General features: G+C 50.3%; 3 protein-coding genes and 1 long non-coding RNA gene across 5 annotated transcripts; 2 read left to right on the forward strand and 2 right to left on the reverse strand.

The window, feature by feature from the left end:
* Positions 1–1,356: 1,356 nt before the first annotated feature.
* Positions 1,357–3,777, reverse strand: RBP5 (retinol binding protein 5). 2 transcript variants are annotated; one of them, XM_072925990.1, is made up of 4 exons: positions 3,694–3,777; positions 2,441–2,619; positions 1,865–1,966; positions 1,357–1,496 (listed from the first exon to the last, which is right to left on the reverse strand). In XM_072925990.1, the coding sequence occupies exons 1-4, from the start codon at positions 3,713–3,715 to the stop codon at positions 1,443–1,445; spliced, it is 357 nt and encodes a 118-aa protein (XP_072782091.1). In that variant the 5' UTR covers positions 3,716–3,777; the 3' UTR covers positions 1,357–1,442. The 2 variants fall into 2 exon arrangements, with proteins under 2 accessions (XP_072782091.1, XP_002196118.3); XM_002196082.6 differs by lacking the exon at positions 3,694–3,777 and adding an exon at positions 2,876–3,176.
* LOC121469523 (uncharacterized) lies at positions 2,620–3,055 on the forward strand. Its single transcript, XR_005979648.2, has 2 exons — positions 2,620–2,752; positions 2,833–3,055. It is a non-coding gene; the product is annotated as an uncharacterized lncRNA (long non-coding RNA).
* On the forward strand, positions 3,745–19,162 carry CLSTN3 (calsyntenin 3). Its single transcript, XM_030267390.4, has 18 exons — positions 3,745–3,955; positions 6,653–6,775; positions 7,742–7,937; positions 8,414–8,622; positions 8,929–9,078; positions 9,725–9,910; positions 10,484–10,753; positions 11,034–11,146; positions 11,226–11,388; positions 12,450–12,506; positions 13,288–13,445; positions 13,628–13,776; positions 14,246–14,472; positions 15,557–15,727; positions 16,321–16,466; positions 16,582–16,717; positions 18,122–18,339; positions 18,422–19,162. The coding sequence occupies exons 1-18, from the start codon at positions 3,745–3,747 to the stop codon at positions 18,590–18,592; spliced, it is 3,054 nt and encodes a 1,017-aa protein (XP_030123250.4). The 3' UTR covers positions 18,593–19,162.
* A 1,108-nt stretch (positions 19,163–20,270) lies between these two features.
* Positions 20,271–27,324, reverse strand: LOC100221073 (solute carrier family 25 member 33). The gene is made up of 7 exons (XM_012569938.5): positions 27,166–27,324; positions 22,885–23,061; positions 22,270–22,347; positions 21,860–21,960; positions 21,203–21,269; positions 20,734–21,017; positions 20,271–20,632 (listed from the first exon to the last, which is right to left on the reverse strand). Exons 1-7 carry the CDS (start codon positions 27,204–27,206, stop codon positions 20,433–20,435), a joined length of 948 nt encoding a protein of 315 aa, XP_012425392.4. The 5' UTR covers positions 27,207–27,324; the 3' UTR covers positions 20,271–20,432.
* Positions 27,325–27,658: the final 334 nt, after the last annotated feature.

Below are 27,658 nucleotides of genomic sequence, written 5' to 3' on the forward strand. Positions count from 1 at the left end.
GTATCTCCAATAGTATGTTCTGTTTACGTTTGATATTATGTTCTGTGCTTTCAGAACTGACTCTGAAAGTGAAGGTTTGTTTTGCCGTGTTATCATCTGGTTCACCTCCCCCCATGGTCTGCTGTCTAGAAAAGGCTAGGGCTGGCTGGCTGGCTTTTGCTTTGCTTGCTTGCTTGCTTGGCTTGCTTGCTTTGCCTGCTTGCTTGCTTTGCTTGCTTCTGCTTTTGCCTTTGCTTCCTAGTTAGGTTAGCTAAGCAGTCCAATTCTTTCCCTGGACTGTTGCTTTTTCCTTTCCTCTTCCTGAACACCATCCAACCTGCTCTGGACTGGGATCTGGGAAACACCAAGGAACACCAGGAGCCTGCACTTTGTGATCTGCAGCAGCCATCCCCAGTGCTGGAGAGCAATCCCCAGCGTCCAGACCCGGGCGACCACTCCCAAGAAAGACTTTCTGGATTTGTTCAGCTCTTCAGAGGGGTGAAAGAGTTTTGCTGTCATCTGGTGTTGTTAATTGTTTTGGTGCTGGGGAGTGCTTTGTTCGTTGAATAAACAGGTTCTTTTCCACTTCTCTCTCAGGGGAAATTTTTCCCTCAACCAGGTGGGTGGGGAGGGGCCGTGGGGGTTTATTTCCTGAGGGCTCCTTTCAGAGGGTTTTCCCCAAATTTGCCCTAAACTAGGACAGTGATCTAAGTGCAATGTCACAGAATCACAGAATCGCTTAGGTTGGGAAAGACCTCCAAGATCATCAAATCCAACCTTTGACCGATCATCAACCTTTTCAGCGAGACCATGGCAGTAAGAGCCACATCCAATCATCTCGTGAACACCTCTGGGGATGGTGACACCACCACCTCCCTGGGTAGTTCATTTCAATGACTGACAATGCTTTCTCTGAAGAAATTCTTCTTGAATTCCACGGGAGGCCTGGAACTAAATGATCTTAACATCCTTACAACCCAAACTACTCCATGATTCTAGGATCCCACCATCCCAGAAAGAACGTGTAGCCTCACAAGAGGAGCAGAGAAGCCGGCAGGTGATGGCTGCAGAAGCAGCCTGAGCTACCCTTGCCCACTCGGGCACCACCCCCCCATCCCCCCCATTCCCGGAGGGCACGGCGGGGTTCGGCAGCGCTGGGGGCAGCAGGAGGAGCGCAGGAGCTGCGGGGGCCGGGCTGGCTGCTCCTCCCAGTCCGCTCTTATTCTGAAAGGAGCCTCGGCGCCGCCGGCGGCCCGGCGCCCTCCCCGCCCGGCCCATCCCGCTCCCCGCCTCCCGCTCCCGCCGGCCCGGCCCAGCCGTGACCCCCGGCCGCTGCCGGCCGGTGGGCGAGGCTCAAGAAAACACGCTGCTACGGGATGGGCTCGGCTCGCTCGGGTCTTGTTTCTTTTTCTTTCTCGCACTGGGGAGCGCGGGTCCCGTCCGGGCATCTCTGCGGGGAGCGCTCACTTCACCTTCTGGAAAACCTGGACGCAGACCTCGTCTTCAGCGGTCATGCGCTGGGAAAAGGGAGGCAAAAGAGGAGTTTAGGTTGGATCCCCTCCTGTCTCTCCCCAGTTCTGCCAGCCCTCCTCCCAGGCCACACGCTGATGCACCGCAGACCCTCCCAAAGCCCCTGCGGGTCTAGCTGCAGGGCAGGGGAGGGACATCGCCTTTGTTGAACTGTTTAACTTTTTGAGTTTAACTTTTAAACCCTGGAGGCGGATGTTTGTGTGAAGCGGTGGCTGCCCCCCGCAGAGCCGGGGATGAAGTCTGAGAGAAGGTGGAAGGAAACTGCAGGGCTGGCTCAGAGCAAACAGCACCCACACTGTGTCCCCCCCACTCGCTGTGACTGGGATTTTGCAAGCTGCACTGGACCCCTCCTTACCAGATGCAGCTGGTCCCCCTCCAACCAGTGCCTCCAGCCTCGGTTCCTCTTCTCTCCGAGCTGCTCGCACACCAGCTGATCCCCCTCCCAGGACACGGTTGTCTGAAGGGAAGGAGAGGGGGAGACATGGTCCTGAGACAAGTGGATCGGGGTGATACATGTTTCCAGTGATGACACTGGCTGTTCCTCTCCAACACAATGTCAAATGCAGTCCCTGATCTGGTGGCTCTTTAGTGGCTCCTTAGGACAGATGGTCTTTGTGGGAGGTGAATGACCCTCTGGCTTCCAAGTGCAACAACAGGGTTCTGCCAAGTGGCCTGACATTCTATCTTTTCAGGGCTTTGCTCCAGAGGATAATATCCTCCGGATCCCAGGGAACTGGTTTCTGGCTCTTTGCAGCTTATTCTCTTTGCAGCGACTGATTTACTCATAAAATCACTTACTCCTGGACCTGCAGGGGCATGCCAACTTTGGGCTTGGTTTTCACCTGGGTATTGAGTCAAAAAACAGAGCAAGTCCCTGAACTCTTTAGCACACCCCAATCCCTTGTGAAACTGCACTGCTTGGGTTTCTCACCTGGCACTTGCGTCCATCCACGGGTCCCAGGTCTTCCTCAAACTGGACTCCCAGGTCGAAATCCATAACATAGTCCCGCAGGGAGGTGATAGTGCGGATGACCATGTGATCACCCGTGTGGATAATCTCTTTGTCCGGCTTCAGTAGGCAGACCAGCTTTCGCAGGACCACGTTGATATCTAGAGGATGAGAGAGAAGGGAGATGTGTGGACGACCTGGGCCCTTCCTCCAGCAGAGCTCCTCCACTGTTTTAGCCAAGGAGCATCAGCCATAGTACCTCTTTTCTCCTACTACCACAGCACAAAAAAGATGGTAAGAAGACAGAAGGACCGAAAGGTTCTGAATTCCCTTCCTCCTTTCCCTTTCCGACTCTTAACTTTTTGGAGATACAGAACGGAACTAAAGGGGAGGAGAGAGCGTGATGGGAAGCGTTACCTAAAGCCCGCAGGTAATTGTCCATGTTCTCTTGGGAGACGAAGCGGTAATAGCCGGTGAGGTTGGGAGGCATGCCGGGGCAGTGGGACGCGGCGGACGGCGCGGAGAAAAGAGCGCAAGCAGCTGGGCAGCAGCGGAGCTGGGACCGAGCTGGCTCGCCGAGCGGACCGGTGGCTCTCCCGCGGTGCGGGGAGCGCTGCGGAGCGGCCCGATCCCCGCGCCCCCCGCCGCTGTAAGAGTCCCCGCACCGGGGGGCGCGGAAAGGGCCGGGACGGCCCCTGCTACAGCATCTCCGCCTCGGCTGGGCAGGACGTAAGGACGGCGAGTTACCTCCTCACCCTCCGCCCTCCTCGGGGGCTGCTCGTATTAAACTCTGGACTTCAACCAGCGCCAAGGAACCCTGCCTCTCCGGCCCTTCCACACACCGTGACGCCGGTGTCTGGGAGCTTCGTCGGAGCGGTGCCCCGGCCTGCGCTCCCCACGGCGCGGACACGCCGTCGGGGAGAGGCGGCGGCAAGCTTGCAGCTCCGCCCTGCCGAGCCGGAGCCCGGGCTCCGGGTGCGGTCTGCAGCCCCTTGTCCCCGCATCCCCCCGATCTCCACGCCCTTCTCGTCCCTCAGCAGCCGCCCCACTGTCGAAGCTTCCGCCCCTCCACGGGCAGGCGCCCGCAGCCGTCCCGCGCTCCGCGGACTGCCTGTCCCACAGGGGGGAGGCGAGGAGCGGCGGGCGCGCCCTGCCTGCATCCCGATCCCGCATCCCCGTCCCGCATCCCGCATCCCGGTCCCGCATCCCGGTCCCGCATCCCCGTCCCGCGGCACCTGGCGCGGCGGCCGCGCGCATTGGCTGCGCGCCCCGCGGCCCGTGACGTCATGCTGCAGTGCGGGCGGGGCCGGGCGGGGCGCGGAGCGCTGCCGGAGGTGCCGCCGTCCCTGCGCGCCGCCGCCGCGGGAGCGAGGGCGTGGGTCCTGCCGGGACCCGCCGCCGCCGCCGCCGCCATGGGCGACCCTCGGCCCCGCGCCGCCGTCCTCCTCCCTCTGATCTGCCTCTGCGCCGCGCTGCCCGGCAGCGCCTCCAACAAAGGTGAGCGGCGGAGCGCCGCGGGCACGGTCCCGGGCGGCGGCGGGCGCTCCGCTGGGACCCACCGGCGGCCCCCGCGGAGGGGCTCTGGAGGGACACGTTGGCCGCGGCTCGTCCATCCGTCCCCGCGGTGGCGGTGCGGCTCCGCGCTGCCCGCCGCCTTCGCCCGGCACGTTTTTGTCGGGGCATCTCCGCGGTCCCCGGCGGCCCCGGCTTTCTTCGCCCCTTCGTGCGTTCTCATGCCATCCCATCCTCATTCTCTACTTTGTCCATCTGTCATCGTACTACCGCTTTTTTCTCCATTCTTTAGTCTCCTAGCGCTCCTCTCGCGTTTTCCCCTTTTCCGCCCACTTGTCTTGCTTTTGTTTAGTTATCACTGGGTGGATTTAAATTTCCATCCCTTCCCTAGCACGCTGAGAGAGACTATGTTGTTTCTGCTCAGTCCCCTGCAGTTCGTAAAACACATTCCCTAGCTCCATCTTCCAGTCCTAGTTCATCCATCTACAATCTGTCCATAGGAACTGTTTATGCATAGTTATGCATTAACGATACAGGTTGATTTTATGTATTTTATGTGATAAAGATGAAAGACCCCCAAATCACCCCAGCGCTACAGCTGTAACCTTCTGCATGCAGATGTTCTCTGAGCACACAGAGTGATGGAGAAAGGTGTAGGTTTCTACGTCTGTGTCTGTAGAGACAAGCCTGAGAGGTTGATCCGAGGGGAGTCAGTGTGTTGGTAATCTGACAGGGTGGGAAAATCTGTAAACAATTGAGGGACTCTGGGCTCACTGGGGAATGTAACACCTTAGGGTGCTTTCCATGCCTTGGAAGAGTCGGGGCTACGGGGTGGGTGCACCGCAGAGCTGTGTGTACCCTGACATTGGCAGGGGCATTTATTTGTTCTGCTCTGCTTCCATGGGGCTCGGTGGCAAGGAAAGGCCCGTCATGCTCTGGATTCTGCCTCTCCTTTGTGAATTTGCACTCGGAAACATCTACCCACCTTTGGCAAATTATAATAGATTGACGAGAGCTTTCTTGAAGCTGGTAGGAGTCTGCATCCTGGTAGGAGTCTGTATTCTAAAAATATTTCTAAAATGTTTTTCTATTCTTCAACAACTCATTTCCCGAGAAATCAGATTGGTGATTCCCAAGTTGCAGGTGGATGCAGCAAAGGATTTATCTCTGTACCATCAGCTTGTTACCCCAGCAACAGGGCACATTTGGCATTTATAGCTCTGGTTCCCCACCTCGGTGGTGTGGCACAGGGATAGAGCCGGAACAGAATGGAATCCGGTGGGGACAATGGGCGGGCAGGGGGAGACGCGGGCACTTGCACACAGGGAGGATTCCACCTGCATACTGAGCAGGATGGATGTTTCTCTGGATTTCCTACGCAATGCTTTATAATCTCAATCAATACGGTGGTGGAGAAGTGCCAACCCACGCTCTTCACTGCCACACCAGGCTGGATCTGCCCGCTCTGCCCTGCTGGGACATCCCCTTGCTGACCTGTCACCCTGCCTGCTGGCCCCTCAGCCACCCTGGCAGCACTCCCTGGCCCTGAAATGCACAAGTGCTTGGTTGCACAGGATGCTGCGCCTTTTGAGTCAACATGAGGCCATGCCAGTATGGCCTTTCAGAGGACGCTGTGCTGCAGAGGATGGATTCAACATATTGGAAGTAGTGCCCTTGAGGGGAATGGCTCTGTATCCTGCTCCCCACCAGCTCTGAGCCATGCTGTGCTCAAAGTGTTGCTGGGTTGTAATAAATCTTGGTCTCCAGGGGGTGGGAGAGTGGGGGATTATCTGGGAATGGGGGTTGTAACTAGGCCATGTAATATAATCTCTGAGGCCCATTTGGCAGGGAGTGGGCATGGGGGAGGGGTTTGTAATTTGTAATGATTTTTTTTTCCTCTCTCCCCTCCTATCCCCTCCCCTTCCCTCCCCCCAACCCTTTATTTCTCCCTTTCCCTGCCCCGGAGCCTGTGTGATAAAGATTAATTTGCTATTTCTGGGCCTGTGACATTTTTCAGAGCCTCCTGCTGGCTGCTGCCTCCATGCCAAGCCTGGCTGGGCTCCAGCCAATGGGATTAGCAAGGAGGACCCAAAAGAATATGGTGCTCACCATGGAGTGGGAAATGAAAGAGCAAGGGGGTCTCAGAATAGGTTGTTATGTGCATAGGATGGCTGACTGAAGGTGTACCTGGGCATGTCTCTGTAGGTCCTGGGCCTTAGTCTAGAAGGTGCAAGGCAGAAGTGATAATGCCTGCATTGTCCCCTGGGTATACCCCAGGGGAAGATGTTGGCTGGATCCTTCCATTGTGGCTTCATTGAGCTAAAGGGTTTAGTATTTGAAATATGTCTCCAGGCTGAGGTTACTTCTGCTTCTTGAGTTCACTTTTTTTAGCTGCTCCAGCTTTTCTGGGCACCCAGGTGTCTCTCCACCTATTTTTAATAAGATAGTAATGAGGACATTAGAAGGAACACATTGTTTCTGAAGAGGTCTCCCATGAGTAGAACTAAATAAAGAGAACTTTTTTCTCCCAGCCTATTTTAGATATCTTTATTTCTAGAGAAGAAGGTGGTGAGGGGTGGTTGTTACTTACCAGGGGATGAAATTCTTCTCTTTTCCTACTGAATCTGCACTTGGTGGTTAATACATTTCTGTCCTCCATCCCTTACCCCAAATCTGCCCCAGCAAACAAGCACAAACCATGGATTGAAGCCGAGTATCAGGGCATCATCATGGAGAATGACAACACCGTCCTGCTCAACCCGCCGCTGTTTGCGCTGGACAAAGATGCCCCACTGCGCTATGCAGGTAGGTGGGAACAGCTCTGCCAAGGTGGAGGGCAGGGACAGACTTATGGACAGACAGGGACACAATGACATTCACCCCTGTGCTGGATCCTACCTCTCTTCAGGAAGCAATCACCTCCAAACCTTGTTCCGGAGGAGGTCCCTAGTGAAGTCTGGAGGCAATTTGGGCACAGCTTGATTTAGGATGCTGTGAGCTGTTTCCTTGGGGAGAGGAACTGAGGGTGGAGCCAGCTACTTTTTGACGCAGTTCTGCTATTTCCAAAGATCACATGCACAGTGCTGAGTCTGTGAGCCCTGGAGAAAGCTGGTAGGGCACACTTCCTTGGCAGTGCTACATCCCCTCACAGTGAGCACAAATCCCCAGAACAACAGTCCAGGCTTTCAAGGGTTGTATTCCTAGTACTTGCTTAGACCACGCCTGGAGTTTCCTCATGCATTCTTCTTCAGCTTTGGGAGAGTAAATGTGGTCCCTGTGAGCTGAATTTTAGGGTTTAGGTGACCCTATCTGCAGCTCCCTGCGGTACTCTGCGCATCCTGCGTGTGTGGGTGGATGAGACATAGTGGATCTTCATGCTCTGGCTATCTGCAGTATATGGCCCGTTTTGCCTCCCCAGAGGGAGGGATGTGGAGGGGAAATAAGGTGCTCCCCCACGACTGTGTAGCACTAATAAATGTAGCTTGAGCCTTGTAACCTTCAATCTTTGCTGATGCTGGTCAGGACTTCTTGCCGTGGGAGTATTCTCCAGTAGATGGCAATCTGCACCATTAATGGCTGTAAGGGATAGCAGGAGGAAATCCTAGGGAGTCAAAAACTGCTCAAAATGAAGGATGATAATGGGGGAGAACAGAAAGTGTGACTTAGAAAGGAAGAAAATATGGGAAAGGAAATAAAGGGATGTAATGTGCTCTCCTTAGTCCTTTTCTTTCTCCCCTTTCTCCCCTTCCTCTTTTTTTTTGTGTGTACCAGGTGAAATCTGTGGCTTCAGGATCCATGGGTCAGGGGTACCTTTTGAAGCTGTGATCCTGGACAAAGCTACAGGAGAGGGGCTGATCCGGGCCAAGGAGCCAGTGGATTGTGAAGCGCATAAGGAGCACACATTTACCATCCAGGCCTATGACTGTGGAGAGGGACCTGATGGTGCAAATACCAAAAAATCACACAAGTAAGTTCATGCAGACATTGATGCATGCTGCAAAATGTGATCTGTGACAAGAAGGCAAAGGAAAGTTGCTGTGGAAACACTTTGTTTAGCCAGAAGTATTTTTCTTTAGCCATGACATTGTAACTCAACATGCTAAGAAGACCCAAAGAGAAATGTTCACTGACTGTCACATGAGTGAATACAGAAAGGAGGGCTGTTTGACAGCAGTTTCTAAAAGTGGTGTTTTACATTGTTGCATAGAGGTAGGAGGTCCAGATTGCATTATTATTACTTTAGCTCTTTCTGAGTGGTTGGAAACCATTGTCCAAGCACCTGTGTGACAGCATTGCTGCACTGAAATCAAGGTGTCTTTCCTTGTCCTTGCTTTTGACAGCTGGAAATCAGAGTGGTGCTCTTTAAAATAACGCCTTTGAAATTTAGGTGGTGCATGGCTCGTAATCAGCCCATCAGTTCTTATTGATGTCTGTCTGCATCAGGGCCACAGTGCACGTGCGAGTAAACGATGTGAATGAGTTTGCTCCCGTCTTTGTGGAGAAGCTGTATCGCGTGGCAGTGACGGAGGGAAAGCTGTACGACCGCATCCTGCGTGTGGAGGCCATCGACGGGGACTGCTCGCCGCAGTACAGCCAGATCTGCTACTATGAGATCCTGACCCCAAATATTCCCTTCCTCATCGACAATGATGGTAAGAATCCACACCCACCATGTGCACATCACTTCTGTTCTCCTGCTCTGCTCCTTCTCTGCCAGCCCCATCTGAAGGCAGAGCTGTGTTGTATAAATTTTCCAGCACTGCTGATCTGTCCTGGAGAGAGCAGCAGCATCCATTTTGTGGGATGATATAACTTGTTACAAAGTGACACTGGGCAGAGTGACTCAACTCTTTCTTGGGTGTTTTTGTCATTGATCAAAGATATGAGTGATTTTTAGAAGGAACGTCTTTGAGGAGACTGCCTGTCCTCTACCTTGATCTCTTTGTTTTGCAAACCAGGGAACATCGAGAACACGGAGAAACTGCAGTACAGTGCAGATCGTGTCTACAAATTCACAGTGACAGCCTATGACTGTGGAAAGAAGAGAGCTTCTGATGATGCTGAAGTGGAAATCCAGGTGAAACCCACCTGCAAGCCCAGCTGGCAGGGTAAGAAACCTCCAAACATATTTATCTCTTCTCTTTGCTTTTGCTCAGCTACTACTCAGTCCTGCTCATCACAAATGTTTGTATATACACATATAAATTTGTATGCCCATATATATGGTTCAGTTCTGGCACCAGCCCATCTCCATCAGGGGACACAGCAGATGTCTAAGTCTTTTGCAAAGGCACTGAAAGGTAAATTCTAACATTATAAAATCATTCCTTGGATTTCTCTGAGCTGCCATGTGTTTGATAAGGCTCATAGACTGTATTCAGCAGTCTATGTTTTTGGGGCTGTTCTTCTGGAAGGTGTTTTTTCCAGTGGTGATGTGCTCCTGCAGGATCACCTTAGTCAATTAGAATTAAGGGGAAATCAATGCAGCTAAACACCTGCTCTGCCTGATAAGAGAGGCTGATCAACCATAGAGTGGTGACACACCAGTATAAGCTGTGGAAGCTGGGACCTCAGATTCTGTGCTTCTAAGAAATCTTTCCATGTATTGATGCCAGCTGCATAAAGCTGTGTTTCCAATGTGGAGAGGGCCAAAAATTTGGACTAATCCATAGATGCCACTTGTGTGTATGCCAGGTTTTCTGACCTTGTGTCCTTGGCAGTTCCTAATCCCTCACTTTCACTCCTTCCCATTAGGCTGGAACAAGAGGATTGAGTATACCCCTGGTGCAGGCAGCCTCGCGCTCTTCCCCACCATTCACCTGGAGACCTGTGATGAGCCACTGTGGAACATCCAGGCCACCGTGGAGCTGCAGACAAACCATGTGGCCAAGGGCTGTGACCGGGATAACTACTCTGAGAAGTCCCTGCGCAAACTCTGTGGTGAATTGGTTCTTTCCAATGGGCTGAGGGCGGCTGTGGCACAGCACCCTGCTCCTCACACAGCAGAGGTGCCGGGGAACACATTCCTCATGTCTGCTGTGGTCACTGGGGTGGGAGAACACCGAGCTTGTGTGTTGCACTGAGGGGCAGTGGATGTTCCTGCCCATATCTCATGGAATCGCAGAATGATTTGGACTGGAAGGAACCTTAAAGGTCCTCTAGTTCCAACATCCCTGCCAGAGATAGGCCAGGTTGCTCAGAGTCTCATCCAACCTGGCACTGAACACTTCCACAATTTTCTAGTTTTATAAAGGACTACCTGTGCTTTCCTTGATGGGAATACAGAGATTTCTGTGCATTGTCCCAGCACGCAGAGTCTGTGGGACTTCCCTCAGCACTGAACAAAAAGTCACCATTCTTCTCCAGACAGGAGAAGTCCTTTAGGCAACTCCTTATCTCTCTGTGCACTGAGACATTACAGTGAGGCTTCCAGTGCCCACTTCATTTGATCCCCAGTTCTCAAGCTCCTTATTCTCCCATGCCAACATTCCCGACTCCCTCCCTTCTTGGTAGGTGCTGCCTCAGGAGAGATTGACCTGCTGCCAGTGCCTAGCCCCACGGCAAATTGGACGGCGCGGCTCTCGGTGCACTACAGCCAGGACAGCAGCCTCATCTACTGGTTCAATGGCAGCCAGGCTGCCCAGGTGCCTGTGGTGAATGGGCCGAATGGCCACGAGGGGCTGAGTGACCACTTCACCCTGTCTGTGTGGATGAAGCATGCCGTGGTGCCCAGCAAAGGCAGGCGGGAAGAGGAGACTGTGATCTGCAGTACAGTGCGGAGCGGTGAGGCTTCTCCCGGGGTGGTGACACTTCTGCCCACTGCCTCTTAACTCCTTAGAAGGAATTGTCCCTGCAGGGGTGAATCTCTGACATCCCAAAGCAGGACTGGGGCAGGGGTTCCTCCTTAGGAACACAGCTTCTTTAGGTGTCCCTTTTCCTCGGAGCACTCAAGCCTCCTTTGAGCACACGGTGATGAGTGCCAGTCGTGCATGGCAGCATGGGCTTCTGGGTTCTGGGACAGCTCGGAGTGTGACACGTAACTCCCTGTGCTTGTCCCTGGCAGAGGATGGCTACTCTCACTACTCTCTGGCTGTGCATGGCTGCCGGATTTCTTTCCTCTACTGGCCGTTGCTGGAAAGCGCAAGGCCTGTGAAATTCCTCTGGAAGCTTGAGCAGGTGAGGAAGGGTTTGCATCCTCCCCATGTCCCTTCTCCTTCTGCCCTTTGCTGACGCCGTGCTCTGCTGTCTGCCGCAGGTCTGTGATGACGAGTGGCACCATTACGCCCTCAACCTGGAGTTCCCCACGGTCACGCTGTACGTGGATGGCGTCTCGTACGACCCTGCCCTGATCCACGACAACGGCCTCATCCACCCGCCGCGGCCGGAGCCTTCCCTCATGATCGGGGCCTGCTGGGCCGGTGAGTGCCCGCTCCCCAAGCTGTGATCTCCCCATGTGGGGAAAAAGCGGTGGAGGGAGACCCGGGAGAGGTGAAAGGAGCACCAGCCAGTACTAAATGATGCAAATCACTCTGCAGCCATCTTGCCTGCTTGGCACCAAAGCTAGTGTGGCTCTTCCTTCCTCGTGGACCAAGGTAGTAACAGCTCAGGGGACAGTGTCACTGGCACCTTCCTGGACAGCAGACATAGAATATGCAAGGGATAACCAACTTTCAGGCAGAGGAGAGTTGGAACTCTGTACCTCGTTCAGGCACTAGCATTTCTATCAAAGCCTTTCACCAGAAAGCAGGCAGTCCTATTTGTGCTGCTGATAGTGTTGATGGAGATTTCTCTGTCTTGAGGGTCGATATGAAAAAGTCATAAATCCTTGTGTACAGGAATTGGGTTGAAAGACAAAAATTGGGTAAAGAACAAAGTTAGGCCACTACCAGATTAAAACCTGTTCTATGGGAATGCAAGGCTGCATTTCTCAGATCCTTCAGTTCTCCTGCTATACTGAAGCAGGGCAGAATTAAAGGACTTTTCCTACTGCTTGCCTGCACTCCAGCAGAAATTTCTAGCAAGATCAAATCTTTGCTTTACTGCTGCTTCTCTGAGGTCGGAGATCTCCCCACAGCTCTGTGCTCTCTTGATTGGCGTTTTGCAGACAACCAATGTAGATCAGCTTGGGACCCTCTCCTGGAGCTATCTGAGTCTCTAAGGGATGTTGAGGACATAGCTGGTTGTGAACATAGCTAATTCCCAAAATAGATAACACTGGGAAAGGACTGAAAAACTGCAAACACTATAGTTTATCCCTTAAGTCAGTTACTCGTCCTACAGTCTCAGCATCAGCTTTGTGAGAGGAACTCTGCCCTCTGTCATCTGTGATGTGCTGCCTCTAGGGCTGAGGGGTGCACTGCTTGGCACAGAGCTGTTCTTGGGAACTGGCCAATACAGGCCCTTGTAGAGATACTTGCCTGACCCTGTAACTACCATCTTCCAGTGCCTTATTGCTCATCCAGGTGTTCTCCTTTTGCAGAGGAGAAAACCAAAGAGAAAACCAAAGGAAGCGAGAATGCCACGGACTCTGTGCAAGGTAGGGAAAAGAAAGAAGATGGGTCTCTTCCCCTCTTGCATGATTATCACTTCTTGCATGGTGCCTTCCTCATACATATTCCCCAGTCCTGTCCTGCCACCTCCCTCCACTGTGGGAGGAAACATCTTATTTGGCAGATTGGTCCTTGATGCCTTAGTACCTGTGGAGCATGAAAAGGCTGATGGAAGGACTGTAGCCTGCTTTGGGAGTTGGAGTATGCTTTTTGTGTGGATAAAGAGTACTCTTGCCTGACCATTAAAGCTGGTCTCTGAAGGACACAATAGCCATTAGAGACATCAGGAGATGTCACCTCATCCCTAACTATCTGTGGAATGCGTAGTTTCTTTTACAAGCCCTCACAGGAAGCAGAGTGAGAAGGGGACAAGAAATTGTTTCCATCTGGCATTCAGCAGTTTGACAGAAACTTCTCTATGCTACCCAACGTTCACTGCTCTTGTCTTTTCGTTGGTCTGTTTTTCTCACTTTCCCTCATCTGGAATTTCAAAAATTTTCATCATCTTTCTTCAGCATCCCCTGTCTTCTTCTTGTTGTCTTTGTTTTTCCATATCCTGTTCAACCCTCTGTCCCTCTCTATCTCCCTTGACATCTGTATGTCCCCCAAATTGTTGCTTTTGTTGTCTGGGCTTTTCCATGCCCCACGTCTCCCTCTGTACCCCTCTACCTCCCTTACCTCTGCATGGCCCTCACACTGTTGCTTCTGTGGTTTTGCTCTCTTCCTCGCCATGTCTCTCACACCCTCCACCTCCCATGTTTCCCTCAGGAGATCCTCTGTCGATACACCACTACTTCCATGGTTACTTGGCTGGCTTCACTGTGCGCCCTGGTAGCTTGGAGAGCCGGGAGGTTATTGAATGCCTGTATGCCTGCCGTGAGGGGCTTGATTACAGTGACTTCGACAGTCTGGGCAAAGGGATGAAGGTATGCCCATCTGCCCAGCTTGCATGGGTCTCCTCCACTCTCCTCCCCAGCCTTGCTTCCCAGGACTTTGCCTGCTCCCCCACCTCAGACAGCTCCCCAGCTTTCTCCTATGTGTCTCTCTCAGCCTGGGCTCCTGTCATTTGCCAAGGAACCATGAGTATTTTCTTTTCTTCCACCTCTAGGTTCATGTGAACCCCTCCCAGTCCCTGCTCACCTTGGAGGGTGATGATGTGGAAACTTTCAACCACGCGATCCAGCACGTGGCTTACATGAATTCACTGCGCTTTGCTACCCCTGGGGTCCGGCCACTCAGGCTCACCACTGCTGTCAAGTGAGTGGGCAAACCAGCACCTCTGGCTCAGTTCAGCAAGAGGGTTGCCTGCCTCTCTTTTGACTAAAGTTACACTGACTCACTTTGTATTTTAAAGTAATTGTATTTTAAAACAGTCTCAAAATGGGTAAAAATATTCCTGAAAATAAATGATAAATGATCCACTATCCAAATGGATACTCTAGTACTGGTTCCTAGTGCCTATTCAGAACTTCTGCCTCCATTCCTAGTGTTCCAGACATGTGGACTGGTTTTAATTTTCTCTGTGTTTGTCAATATGACCAAGCCACCAGATCCTAGTGTCACTTCTGCCACACACCCCTGTGTTGCATGGCAGGCTGTAGGGAAGCTTTAGGAGGACTGGTGAAAAAGGATATTACCTTCCCTGGAAGTGGTGGGCAGGACACGATCTTTTATAATTGTTGTTGGAAGCTTGGGGCAACTGAGGTTTTCTACTGCTCTCCTTCAGGTGTTTCAGTGAGGAGTCCTGTGTCTCCATTCCTGATGTGGAAGGCTATGTTGTGGTGCTACAGCCTGATGCCCCCCAGATCCTACTGAGTGGCAATGCCCACTTTGCTCATCCTGCATCAGACTTTGAGGCTCCAGAAGGAATTCCCCTGTTCCCCAACCTCCAGATCACCTGCTCTATTTCCCACCAGGTGGAGGCCAAGAAGGATGAGAACTGGCATGGTACTGGTGAGTGGAGTACAGGGCAAGGTGTAAGAGACAAGAGTTGCGGTCCTGCAGAGGAAGCAGAGCCCCTGTCATTACATCCAAAAGCGCGACTTTACAAATTTAGAAGCAGGGCACATTGTCAATATGTAGGCTAATCGGCTCTTATCCCTTTCTGCTCCTCCCTGTACTTTTTCTATCCACTCAGTTCCTTTGCCTCACTCTCTCCTAATTCTTTCCCAGTCTGCTCATTCCTAATCCCTTTTACATTTTACCTACATTTCCCTTTATTGAATCCAGTGCTGGATGGATGTCCTCTCTGCTACTCTCTCTACTCCTACACTTACTTAGTCTCGTTTTACTTCCTTCTCTCCTGCTTTCTTTCTTATTTCCTGCTCCCTTTCTTCTCTTCCTGTCTCACTTATTCCTGTGAATTCCCAGTCAGTTTCCTCACACCCTACAGTATCCTGTTCTTCAATTTATTTCCATGATGCTCAGATAATTTCTCTGCAGTCTGTGCTCTGTGTGTCCATTCACTTCTTTCCTATCTCTTCTGGTAATAGGATTTTTTGCTCCTACTTTTCTGTTTAGAAGCTTTGCCTTTCCTCATACAATGATGAGTTCCTTGACTTAAGAGCAGATTGTTCTCAATCCTGCTGAAAGCAGTTAGTTATTGAATGTGGTTGCCATTTTAAAGAAGATAAGATCTCAACCATGGTAACCAACAGTGTGAGACAGGGAAAAGCTTTCAAAAGCGTGCAGGGCCTGAGAATGTGTGAGTGTTGTTCCTAATTTGCACACTGTCATTGTCAACAAAGTCCTTACAGCCAAGATGTGTTATCATGAACCAGACCGATAATAGTATGTTGTTCTAAAATAAAGTGACTTTAATATGTGCATAGATAATGTCATTAGAACCATCCTGAAACAAGTAATTAGTCTGACTGTGATTTTACTTAAGGTCAGTGCTAGGTGGAGAAGGAGAAGTAATTACATATGATGTGAGCACTCTTACTCTTAGGTAAGCAGGTTTCCCTCTGAGTAACTCCTTCCTTCTCTGATGGCTGTCTGGCTTTCTGGCCATATCTCCTTTCTGTTTGCATCTCAGTGACAGACACACGAATGTCAGATGAGATTGTGCACAACCTGGATGGCTGCGAGATCTCACTGGTAGGAGATGACTTGGACCCAGAGAGGGAGTACCTGCTCCTGGATGGGGCACTGCTGCAGCAGCGGGGCCTGGAGCTCGTAAACACCTCTGCCTACCTGACCATCACAGGTACGTCCTCTCCATGGCCATAGCTAGCTAGTTGTGCCTCTGTCACCAACTGTCAGGCATCACTGGGACAAGCACTTGACGTTAGGATGTGTTGGTGTACTTTGTGACACTGAGATGTAACCATTTCTTGAACTCCTGGCTTTTGGAAGTCGCTGACCATTTCCTTGGGGAGGTGGCTTTTCCTCCACTTTTGCTCCAGCACAAAGTACTGGGACATGGTGTCATCTCTCACCCAGGCCTGTATCACTTCTCCTGACTTACTCCTTGGGGTTTGGTGTTCCCACGTGTCAGCAGCATTTTGCGTGACATGCCAGGGACAACATATCCCACAACTTGGGGACTGGTTCAACACTTTTGTTCTCTCCAGAATGCAACAGGGCTGTTGCTCTCAATCCTTCCTTCCCTTCCTTGTTTTAGCAATGCAAGCAGGGATTCTATCAGGTCCTCCTCAGCCAGTTCCATCTTTGAGCCCTTCCCAAAATTAATGAACCCAGCATTGCCTTGGATCCCTCTGTAACCTCTAGCTGCTGCAGTGTTAGGATGCCAGGTGACTTTGGAGCAGGAGCTTCCTCACCCCACCCTTCTTGTCTCAGGTGTGGAGAGCATTGCGGTTTACGAGGAGATCCTACGCCAGGTCTCCTACCACATCAACCACGGTGCTGCCCTCTACGAAAGGAAGTTTCACCTGTCCTGCACTGAGATGAACGGACGCTACTCCAGCAATGAGTTTACTGTCGAGGTATGAGACTGATACAGAGATTCTTCCGCATGCATGGGGAGGACATGGTGCATGGGAATGCACAGGATGTGCCATGGACACAGGTTAGAGTCCCCTCACTCTGGTCTTTCTGCAGGTGAATGTTCTCCACAACATGAACCGAGCTGCTCATCCTAACCATATTCTGAGCTCCCAGCAGTTTGTGCACCGAGGCCATCATTTACCTGCAGAGCTGTCTGGGCACAGTTTGGCAAGCACCCACAACAACCCAAGTACGTAACACTATCTTTTGGGTTTATCTTTTTAGATCAGGATGCTCATTTTCTGACATCCAGGCAGAACCTATAGTGGAGGATTCCTCTCAGGCTCTCTGCACCCATTATCATTGTTCTCATTATACTGTCTTGTTCCTCTCATCGTTGGCCAGCAGACTGCAGTCTTTGTCAAATTGTATTTTAGAGCATGCTGCAACAATCCTCCTCTTGTGGGATATTCTTGATGTAGAAGCAGACTGAATTCTACACTTCAGAGGGTCTAAAAAGAGTAACTGTAAGCTGATTTCATTCATGCACCTTGCAAAGGTGCTGTGTGGGCTTGTGTAAAGTCATTTCTGAAAGAAGCTTCAAGAGCAGGAGAGAAAAGTGAGTCAAGACTATGACTCCTCTAAAGAGAGAAAGGTGGTGGTCAGTAAGGCAGGAAAATACAGCAGATGACACCACACAGACAAGAGGAGAATTCTTGCCCCCAAAACAGAGGAGAGAGAAGCCTGAAAGCTAGACTAGGTGTTTGTCTGTGCTGGTAGCCCTGTGCCTCAGTCATGACCACACTCCCATCAATTCCTCCTGGGCTGTGAAAGCTCCAGGACTTGTTACATACAGACATTTTGATCCTCTGTTGTAGGGGACACGCAAGGCACCTTTGAGCTAGCTTTTGCTGCAGCTTCCTAAGTAACTGATATCAAGCTGGTCCAGTCCTGCAGCTGGACTGGAGGACTGGAGCTGGACTGCCCTGCACTGCAGGGGCAGCCTGTGCATTTGCCAGCCTTTGCCTCTCCCTTTCCCAGCTCTGCCTGATGGCAGTAGCAAACTTGTCCCTGCTGAACAGAACCATGCAAACAAATTCATGGAGGGCCTAAATAGACTTTGCAGGGAAGGTGGTTACCTGGGGAGTTGAGGGTCAGTCTACAGGCCTAAAACAAAGATGTAGGAGTTGGGCTAATGGTCTTAGATGAATTTCAGGTTTTCTCCTGTAGAGAAGCCAGGCTTTTGCCACAGCACTTATTAGAAGTCCATCATAGCATTCACACTTGCTCCATGTGCAATGAAGGCATCTTTTGGCTTCTTGCTTTCTCTACTGCTTGCACAGAAATCACTCTCTTTGAAAATCATCCTCGAGCCCTTAGAGGCTGTCCTCAGCACACATTTCTCCCTCCCAAGAGCAGGATACAGATATATGGGGTGCAACATATTCTGGCGAATTCTGAGATAAAGATGTGCAGAGTCTACAGGCCAGGCTGGCATCACAGGAAGTGCCTGTGCCAGGGGCACAGTCAAGTCAGGCTACATTCCTGCACAGACCCAGGCTCTGCCCAGGGATCTCAGTTCCTGCGTGTCAGCTTGGAATGCATGTCTCTGTGACAGACTCTAGACACAACTTCTTGCTTTCTTTCTCCAAAGTGGTCCCCAGTGCTGCCACTGTCATCATCGTGGTGTGTGTGGGCTTCCTGGCACTTATGGTGATCCTCGGCATCCTGCGCATCCACTCCCTGCACCGCCGGGGAATGGGGCAAGAGGTCCCTGGGGCTGCTGAGTCGGGGCACACCAGCACTGGAGGCAAAGAGAGCGACATGTTCTGGGACGACTCGGCCCTCACCATCATCGTCAACCCCATGGAGGTGAGGAGTGGCCACTGCGGCCAGGGCTGGGCGGGCAGCTGGGCTGTCAGACCCTTCCCCTTACCCCATCTCACCTCCCCAGTCCTACCAGAGCTGTCAGGAGAGGGCAGCAGGGAGTGTGGAGGGCAGAACTGGCGAGGGCGTGGAGGACGATGACGACAGCACCGACTCGGAGACACCCGACTCCCCGGACAGCAGCGACATGAATGACCGGCACATCATCGGCAAAAGTGACATCTCTCACCGCTACTAGGAGCTTTAAAACACCCACCCAGTGGATCCCCCCAAAACATATGGCAGGAAGGAGGAGGTGTCTTACTTTCAACTTCTTTCCTCCCCCACCGTGTACACATGTGCTCCTCCCTCATTGATCATTTCTGCCTCCCATGTTCCTTCATCTTCTGCCATTCTCGTTGTGGACATTCCCCACGTTATTGACCCCCCATCTGGCTCTCCAGAAACATGTGTTAGGGCACTTACACATGATGGTGGCACGGTTCAAACTGTGATGCAGGTCTTGGAAAGAATGGAAATCTGAGAGGCAGAGCCAGCCATAGGGCTCAGAGTGGGGTTTCTCACAATCCCTTCCCAGATATTATATATATATATTGTATATTTTTTCAATGTTGTCATTTGAGGTTTATTCTCGTTTCATGCAAAAAAAAAAAAAAAAAAAAAAAAAAATCAAAAAAAAACCAACCAACAAACCACTGCAGCTTTGTGTCGCTTTGTAAAATTGTCAATACTCCTATTATGAAATGAATGAAGGTAAGAAAGATGAGGAAACAAAGTGGATTTTAAAATAAATGGATTTCAAATAAAACATTCAGGACTTCTGCAGTTTTTCACTACACCCAGAGAAAGAAACAGTGTAGCTTCTAATGTGAAACTGGAGCTTGTCCAGAGCATGTATTTACCGAAATTGCCACATTATCTCAGAGAAGGGTTACATTTTTTAGCATGTGATGAAACAAGAATAACACATCACTCACGACCCTACCCCTGCATTTCTGAGACTCAAAATGCCCTGTAAACACAATGCAGCCTTCCCCAGGACTCGGTGCTGGGGACCCACAAAAGAACAGAAGGCATTCAAACTTGTTGCAGGCAAATGTAGCACATGAAACAAACTGAATTCTTGAACTCAGGAAAATACATAAGGCTCTTTCCATACACTCAGTGCATCAACAGAAACTGGCCAAATCTCCTTAGCTTCATCTATCTTGTCACATGGTATGCTTTCTTTATCAGTATGATAGAATATTTTTTATAACAGGGGTTCCAGTTTGTAGAACAGACCCAGCACTTCTTGGGGAAGGAGGCATCTCTCTGCTGAGCATGGAGGGGATGGAAACACAACAGATCAAGCACAACATGGCTCTGAGCCCAGCAGTAGCACAAGTTGCTAGGATAGTGCTTCAGAGCAGGTTGTGCTTCTTCCCTGGATCTACTTGGTCTGGTTTTTCAGACCCTGCAAGACAAAAAGGGGCTGCCTGGCACATCTTGGGGCAACAGCTGCAACATGTGAGGGACTCTAAGGAAAATCCTGCAATTTGTTGGCAGCCAAGGTTGAGAAATCCTCCTTAAGGGCAAGAAGGCAGTACAGTAGGTGAGAGTGGAAGAGCCCCTCTGAGGCCAAAGGTTGCAGCACAAGATCTCTGCTTGCTGCAGTTCTCTCAGATGTTTGAGCTCTAGCCTGTCTTCATGCCCAGCTGTGCCCATGTATGGTTGTTACTAGGTTCAAAAGAAGTGAACATGCTGGAGTAAGACACTCTTAACACCATTCTGCTTTGTCTCCTTCCCAGTAAATTCTATGCCTTTGTTTCATCAAGGGACTTTACAACAGGAACTGTCAAACCAATGCCCTGACATCTTGAAGCACTGGAATAACTCAAGTCTCCAGAAGGAAAAAAAAGGCTACACTGCACATTGGAGCAAAGATTTTGGCACAAAATAGTCATTGTGTCCTGAGAATGCCTGACCCAAATCTTATCTGTGACAAAAAGCACCACCTCTCAGAGCCCTGCAAACACCAGGTCTCAGGACCACGATGTCCCTGCACCTCCACAGCAGCCTCAGCCAAGTGCTACAGCTTACAAGGGGGAAGAGGCCAAATGCACGATGAGTTCATAGGTAGCCATCATGATGGCTGCGTTTGGGATCTGGCGGATCAGGTGCGCCAGGAGCCCCCGGTATAAAGCCAAGGGTCCCTCTTCACGGACCACGAGCTGCAGAGTCTGCGTAAAGGAACGGTACCGCGACCCTTCCTCTCGCAACCGCGTCCGAATGACCTCTGCAGAGACAAGAAGGGAAGCCACATATTAGCAGATGGATCCTACAGGCATGGCATCTCCCATCAAGGGGAACAGAAGCAAGGAGAGTGGACCCACTCACCGTGTGGATATGCAATGCATGTAGCGCATGTTTTAGAGACAGCAGCAGCGCTCATTAGTCCGAAGAAATCGTTGTTGTTTGGTGGAAGTGTGAGTGATGGGGAATGGGAATGCTGGCTGCTTCTCAGCTCTTTTTTCAGTGCTTCGTAGATGACAAAGTGTATGATGGTCTCTGACACTCCAGCATAGGAGGCAGTGATCCCACGGTAAAATCCACGCAGGCCTTCTGTGCGGTACACGTGCATGGCACACTGGAGAGCATTTCTTGCCATCTCCCCCTTCACTCTGGAAAGAAGGGAGGGGGTTAGGACAGCATACTGCACCCCAACCTATAGTGCTGCAATAACCCTCTTGCTCAGGCTATGACTTGCCATGTTCTGATGAGAAATCGCAGACTTCTCTCTGCCCACCAACCCCCAAACCAATCCTGGTGTGACATGCAGCAGCTCTGCACTGTAGGCCTGCCTTACCTGGCTTCCAGCTGCATCCTGGTTTTCACTAGCCAGATGGGGTTGGTGAGTGTGGCTGAACTAATGCCTGGGGAACAGAAGAGGAAGACTGTGAGTGCCAGGATCATGCTGCCAGTTTGTGAAGAGGTGCTGATCTATCAGCTCTCTGAGCTCTGCTTGGCAAGCTGCAGGCATTTGCAATTTGAGAATGACCTTGAGAAGAGATATTTAGGACAGACTATTTGATTCTCCTCCTCCCCTATTCCAGCCTTTGTCTAGTGATAATTAGCTCCTCTGCCTCCAACAAAACCCTACTATAGGCCCGGGTGTTACAAAGAGGCAGGAAACAGAATACTAATTTTTCAGGAGTGGAGGATTTTGTTAGAGAACTGGAATATATAAAGAGAAATGGTTCTGTGAGTAGTCCAAATTACACACTGCCTTCTCTCTCACAGCAGAATAGAGCTCATGATAGCAGCTGAAAGGATAAAGACATGACTTCAAGAGATGAGCCTAAGAAGAATGACGAGTGAGAAAACATTGTGGTTACCCAAGGAACTGACTTGTCCACAGGTGGAGGGAGAAAACTTCAGAGCAGCAATGGAGAAGGAACGATACACATAGGCATTTCCAGACAGAAGGACCTCTTGGCTTTGATTTGAGACAGAAAAGGCTCACCTGCACAGGCTGCTGCTAATATGTGTACTTTCTTGGACTCCGGTACCAGGACAGTATTAAGCCTCTCCTTAGTAGCAGAATAGGCAGCAAAATATATAGCCCTGGTTAGAAAAAAATTACAGAAGAGGTTACAGCTCCCCTATGAGGAGCAGAGACACTACTGTGTGGTCTCACTCCAGCTTTCCTTACTCCCATCACAGTTCTGTCTAATGTGACATCTGATACCATTTATACCTGCCCCCCGGCAATCATCTTAACACTATGATCAGAAGTTCCAGAAGATGTCTGTGTGAAGGGGTCCTGTGGCACATGAGCACAAGGCCCAGACTGCTTTCAGAAAGTGTAGTGACAGCTATGACACAGGTCCCTTAAAAAGTGTACATGAGGCACTGTCGTGGAACAGTACTCACCGGGAAGGAGCAACCCCAGCGAGGTTTGGACCCAGACCTCGGAACAGGGATCGTTTGCCTTCCTTCTCAAGGATGGCCCTACAGAAGGAAATTAACAGAGAAATCAGCAGAATAACTAAGCTGGGGCCTCTCCTGTTCCTCCTCTGTCTTTGTTCTTCATTATTTCTTGTAGCACCCTCTCCTCACCTCCCAAGGTATCCTTTTTCTGCCCTGCTCTCATTTTCTTTCCAATCACTTCTCCTCTCTCCTTCAGTCATAGACTCATGGAACCCCTTAGGTTGGAAATGACTTTGAAGATCATCTAGTTCCAACTACCGTGCCATAAGCAGGGACACTTTTCACTAGTCATTGCACCCTATTCTTGATAATGCCATCCCTCTGGGTCTGATTAAACCACTAGCTGAGACATTCCTCCCAGCCCCCTAAAGCTGCCTTGCAGAGCACAGATCACTAGTGAGAAGCAGATGTACATGTGCTCTGAGCAAACCTTCTATTGCACTTGTGGCTTCCACAGCCTCAGCCCAACTCTCTTTCTCTCCCCCCTCACACCCTCCACCCAATGGCCAAACCATCACCTCCCTGGTGCTAACAGGCACACTGCCCTGTCCTGCTCACCTCAGCAACTTGAGCACTCCAGGAGATGGTGGGGTGGGATTCATCAGCCTCACACTCATCCCTGACAGCTGTACCTCTGGGAGGCACAGAGGCCGCAGTGCCAGCTGGGATGACTGCAGACGTGTCTTCACCACTTCCAGGGGACAGGTCAGGATGGCTCCAGCTGTTCCACCACATCTAGGGCATAGCAGCACATGCAAGAATGACCTCTGTCCACAACTTCTCCCCTCTGGGAGAGGAGGTTAGGCACCCCAGCCTGTGTCACGCGTGGCCTCCTGCTCTGACACTGATTAACGTAACAGCTCAACTTGAGACATCATCTGGCAGCTTCACTCTGAAGCCTTACTCAGTATTTGAGACAGAGTCCCAAGTCCATGGGGACTCAGCCGTCCCCCAGAGCAAACATTTCTGCTGCCCACCCTCACTGCAAAACCTGCTGCTGAGGTCAGCAGGCACCGTGGCCCACACTTCACCACAGCCATACCAGATCACAGTGGGGCAGCACAGAACTCTCCCACCTCTCAGCCTGCCCATGTCTTTAATCCATAATTACATGAGACCCACATTGGCAAGGCCCAGTAAGCAAGATCTGTAGCTTCTGCCAACAGCCAGGCTCTCTCTAAGCCTGGCTTGCTTAATGAAAGAGGACTCTGACCTTCAGCAGGCAAAACCTATTTTTGGAACTCATGAACCATCTCCATCAATGGCTCTCGTCACACTGCAGGAATGTTGAAAGGACACATATCCCGTTTTTCCCTTTTCCACCACCCAGGGACAAGTCAGAAATTACACATTTGGTTTTCATCTTCTGCCCCTCTAAATCCTTTGACTGATAACTCTGCTCTTCTAGAGGATGCTCATTTTGAGATGAATTTGCATGCAAACCATGCAAGAGGCTTTGACAAATGGGCGATTGTTTACGTCTGCAACAGCCAAAATTGCTTTGTTTCACAAGAGATGGAGGCGTAATAAAAAGCTCACTCTGCTCCAAAGAAAGAAAAGGCAACCAAAGAACCACAAGATATCAGGGAAGAGTCAGGTGTATTACATATGACAGTGCAGGATGGCAAAGAGCGAGAGTTCTGAAAAATTATTTTGAAAGAGTCTATACAGCTCAATGAACATATACAGTATTTTCACAGCCTTTGCTCCTTCAACATCATTGCCAAGAGGAAGTGGGGTAAAAAAACCCCAAAAAATCAAAAAAGAGAGGTCTGGATGCCTATCCAAGAGTTGAAGATATGGCAGTTAGGAGATTATGGAGCTGATGATGCTGGCAACTAGCTATGCTATTCCATAACACTCATGTAGCTTTGTCAAGCCCTTGGCAGATGTACACAGTGGTGGTGACGACTTGCAGAGCAGTCCATCAGCAGCAATTTCCCTCAGGAGGTATATGATGAGTGGTGGGAGTCTGGCAATGTTCTGACTCCTGAATTTAGCTCCAGCTCAGAAGACAGCACCTGGCAAAGCAGTGAATACAGTGGCTCAGGTTCTCTGGGTGAACAAGCTGACCAAGCACAGACTCCAAGACACAGCCTATGCAGCAATCCAGAGTTGTATGAGGCAGGGTCTGCTTTCACAAAGGCCATGTTGATTCTTCCCATACAGACCATATTCACTCAGGGATCTAACAGTCCTATTCTTTACCTTAGATTCTATTAATTTGTCTTATACAGGCTCCAGACTTGCATGCCTGTTGCTTCTTTGAGCAGATGTACAGTCTCCAGTTCAGGAGAAGATTGAGTACAGAGGTACAGTGGAAACAGATCAAAGTCTAAAAGGTTCAAATAGGGCAGTTTCAACTCCTTATCTAAAAGCTGAGGAAACAATACGTTAGGAAAACACTGAGAGAAGCAATTGCTTGGTATACTAATAATTTTTCTCTCTCATAGTGCATAAGGAAGCAAAAGTTTATGTAATGTTCTCTTAATATCTAATTTCTTCAAGAAGTCCCCATGTGCAATGGTCAGGATCTGAGTTTGAACACATGCTTCCAGTATATATAAAATTTTCCTGAGGTTGTGTTCCTGAAGCTACCGATACATACAGATAATAAAAAAAGTATTATAAAAGCAATAATAACAATTAAAGAAATTGTTGCTCCTTAGCATAGTGGCCATTTAATCACAGAAAGAGAGTGTGAGGTGAAGGGCCACTATGAGCTGCTGTGCTTCAATGGTAAGACTAAAGAGGAAAAAAGAACATTCATTAATTAAAGCTAAGGAAATGAGGTGTACCAGTTCAAAACTAGAAGAAATCTCAACTGTAATGTATTAATGTGCATTACATGATGATACAGCTTCTTACACTCTACAGAAGACATAGGTCTGCAAAATTCTTCTGTTTCAGGAGAAATGGAAAATTATGTGTCATTACTCTTGAAGCAAGAACTAAAGCAATTTCTGCAAAATAGGATGAAGAGCAGCAGTTGAAAATGAGTACAACACGTACTCTCAGAGGAAAGCTGTGGCAAAAAGTGCTAAATGAAGAAGGTGGGTAATTTTACCTTAGAAAATGGTACTTGCCTCTAGATCTTGCTTTCACATTTTAAAGGGAAAACTGACAAGTTTGAGGTGACAGAAAAAGAGGATTAGTTGAGAAATACAAAATAGACTGTTAACATTTTTTAAGTGACCTGAAAAGTGTATAAGCACATGCACAGAGGTGACAAGGTTTGCTGGTAATTCATGTTAGCTCTTACTTAGGCTAGCCAAAATTTAAGATGGCTTGAAGATCTTCATTTAAGAATAGTAATGCAGACAAACCTGCAGTTAAACCAGGTTTCTGCCTAGGACACAGACAAATAAAGGTCACCTACAGAAGAGTAGGAGAAATACCTCCAGAACACTCTCCCAGCTTCCCATAATTTTCAGTTCAGAAATTTCCTCAGACAGAAATGTTGCCTTGCTTTTAGTAGCCTTCAACACATTCTTTTTAAAATGCTTCCTGGACACATAAGAAGCCTTTACCTTCTACTATCCTGTTGCCAGGAGTCCCCACAGTCTAACTGCACACTGTGGGAAGAACTGTGTTCTTGCATTAGCTCTGAACAAACCTCTCACAAGTTTCTTTGGCTGGTTCCCAGTTCCTATACTAGAAGACAAAGTGGAGAACTGCTCCTTCATGAATGAGACCCTGTTTTGTTCCATTACATAAACCAGTAATATTAAATATAGTGCGGCAGTAAATGGAACTTTTCATTCATCTCTTATTATCCCCGGGGTTTTAATTAGCTGTAATTCAGGAGTACTGCTTAATGGATGAGGTCAGATACAGACTGACAAAGTTCCCACTAGTGACATTCTTGTTACTAGCCAAACTCTCAGTTTTCCAGGAACCATGGTGGAAAAAGACAAAGAAAAGTTTAAGAAGAAAGCTAAGAAAGATGAATGTATTAAGAAAGTCTAAGATGTAACGATTATATAGTTCAAAGGATAAATTAATAAAAGAGAATAGCATATACAAAGTAACAATGGGAACAGAGACGACAGATACACATATGCAAAGACTGACATAGCACAAGAACTGCATTAGCTGCAGAAAATTGGAATTCTACTAATTAAAAACAAATAAATTATGTGCGTTATTGTACATGCCGTATCACAGGCCTCACTGTCACACGGATTCCAGCAAGTTGGCAGGATTTGGAAAAGGATTAGGTGGCTGCCTAAGCAGAGAACTTGTGCAGTTCCTCAGACAAGTCCGGAGGACAACATTATCTTCTGCTTTAGGACACCATAAACTTGAAGCTCATTGTTTTGAGACTTTCGAGAGAGGAAGGGGGAAATGCCACGGGACAAATTTACTTGCACAGGGGCACGCTTCTAATGCAGAGAGGCACGGCTGGGATCCAAACACCTGACTCACCAGAATCAGCCGCACTATTTAAAGCCAGAAAAGTGACACAGGAATCTCAGCCATGCGCTGAAGGAGAGAGCTGGGCGCCCTCCCGAGCACATGGGTGCCCCGCTGAAGGGGCCTCGTGGCGCTCTCGATCAGCACCCCTTCTTCCCTTGCCCCGCATCCCCGGCAAGCTCCGGCTGGATGAAGCTCCACGTCCCACAGGGAGGCTCTCCTTCTTCCCAAGCCCCGCAGCCAGATATTCCCCGCGGCGCTGCGGGGCCGCTCCACGGCGCCGAGCCCCGATCCGGACCGGGCACAGCGGCGCCCGCGGAGGCTGCTCTGCCCCGGCTCCCGGCGGCGGCTGCTGCTGGAGCCGCGGCCCCAATCCCGCCCCAGGGCGCCCTCCTGCCCCCGCCCGGCTCCCGGGGCACTCACCCTCCGGCGAGCAGGTGGAGCAGCGTGCTGTGCTGCGACATGGCCCCGGCCCCGGCCCCGGCCCCGGCCCCGGCCCGGGCCCCGCCGCGGCAGCCCCCGCCCGCCCGGAGGAGGCGCCCGGGCGGCGGCAGCGGGAGCGGCGGGCGGGGCGCTGCGAGGGGAGCGAGGGCTCCTCCGTGCAGAGATGTACGCGTGAAAATTCACGCAGCTCCTTTGGCCCGGCCACTCAAGGCTCTTCCATTAAAAACAAAGGAGAAACCCCCCCACCACCCCAAGCATCTAAACCGACACCCAAACTTAAACAAACTCATCTTTGTTTTGCATGTAGGGGAGCCAAGGCAAATTGATTTTTTTGACCACGGGAAAGCGATGGGTCCAAGAGGAGAGCCAAGTGGTTCCTGATGTTCGTCCTCACTCACAGGACCACAGATGCTTCTTCAGATGTTTGGGTTCATATGAAAACGGGCCAATGCTCTCCACAAAAAAAAACCCA

Source organism: Taeniopygia guttata, chromosome 1 (assembly GCF_048771995.1).
Source record: "Taeniopygia guttata chromosome 1, bTaeGut7.mat, whole genome shotgun sequence".
NCBI classification, from domain to species: domain Eukaryota; kingdom Metazoa; phylum Chordata; class Aves; order Passeriformes; family Estrildidae; genus Taeniopygia; species Taeniopygia guttata.

Excerpts from the sequence above, each read along its gene's own strand:
- RBP5 (XM_002196082.6), bottom strand. The coding sequence starts at position 2,948 with ATGCCTCCCAACCTCACCGGCTATTACCGCTTCGTCTCCCAAGAGAAC. Across the intron at positions 2,620-2,875 it reads CAATTACCTGCGGGCTTTAG|ATATCAACGTGGTCCTGCGA; the intron begins GTAACGCTTCCC and ends CTCATCCTCTAG. Across the intron at positions 1,497-1,864 it reads AGGGGGACCAGCTGCATCTG|CGCATGACCGCTGAAGACGA; the intron begins GTAAGGAGGGGT and ends CCCTTTTCCCAG.
- CLSTN3 (XM_030267390.4), top strand. The coding sequence starts at position 3,745 with ATGCTGCAGTGCGGGCGGGGCCGGGCGGGGCGCGGAGCGCTGCCGGAG. Across the intron at positions 11,147-11,225 it reads TCCTCTGGAAGCTTGAGCAG|GTCTGTGATGACGAGTGGCA; the intron begins GTGAGGAAGGGT and ends TGTCTGCCGCAG. Across the intron at positions 16,467-16,581 it reads GCAATGAGTTTACTGTCGAG|GTGAATGTTCTCCACAACAT; the intron begins GTATGAGACTGA and ends GTCTTTCTGCAG.
- LOC100221073 (XM_012569938.5), bottom strand. The coding sequence starts at position 27,206 with ATGTCGCAGCACAGCACGCTGCTCCACCTGCTCGCCGGAGG. Across the intron at positions 23,062-27,165 it reads CTCCACCTGCTCGCCGGAGG|ATGTGGTGGAACAGCTGGAG; the intron begins GTGAGTGCCCCG and ends GCTATGCCCTAG. Across the intron at positions 22,348-22,884 it reads GGAGTGCTCAAGTTGCTGAG|GGCCATCCTTGAGAAGGAAG; the intron begins GTGAGCAGGACA and ends TTCCTTCTGTAG.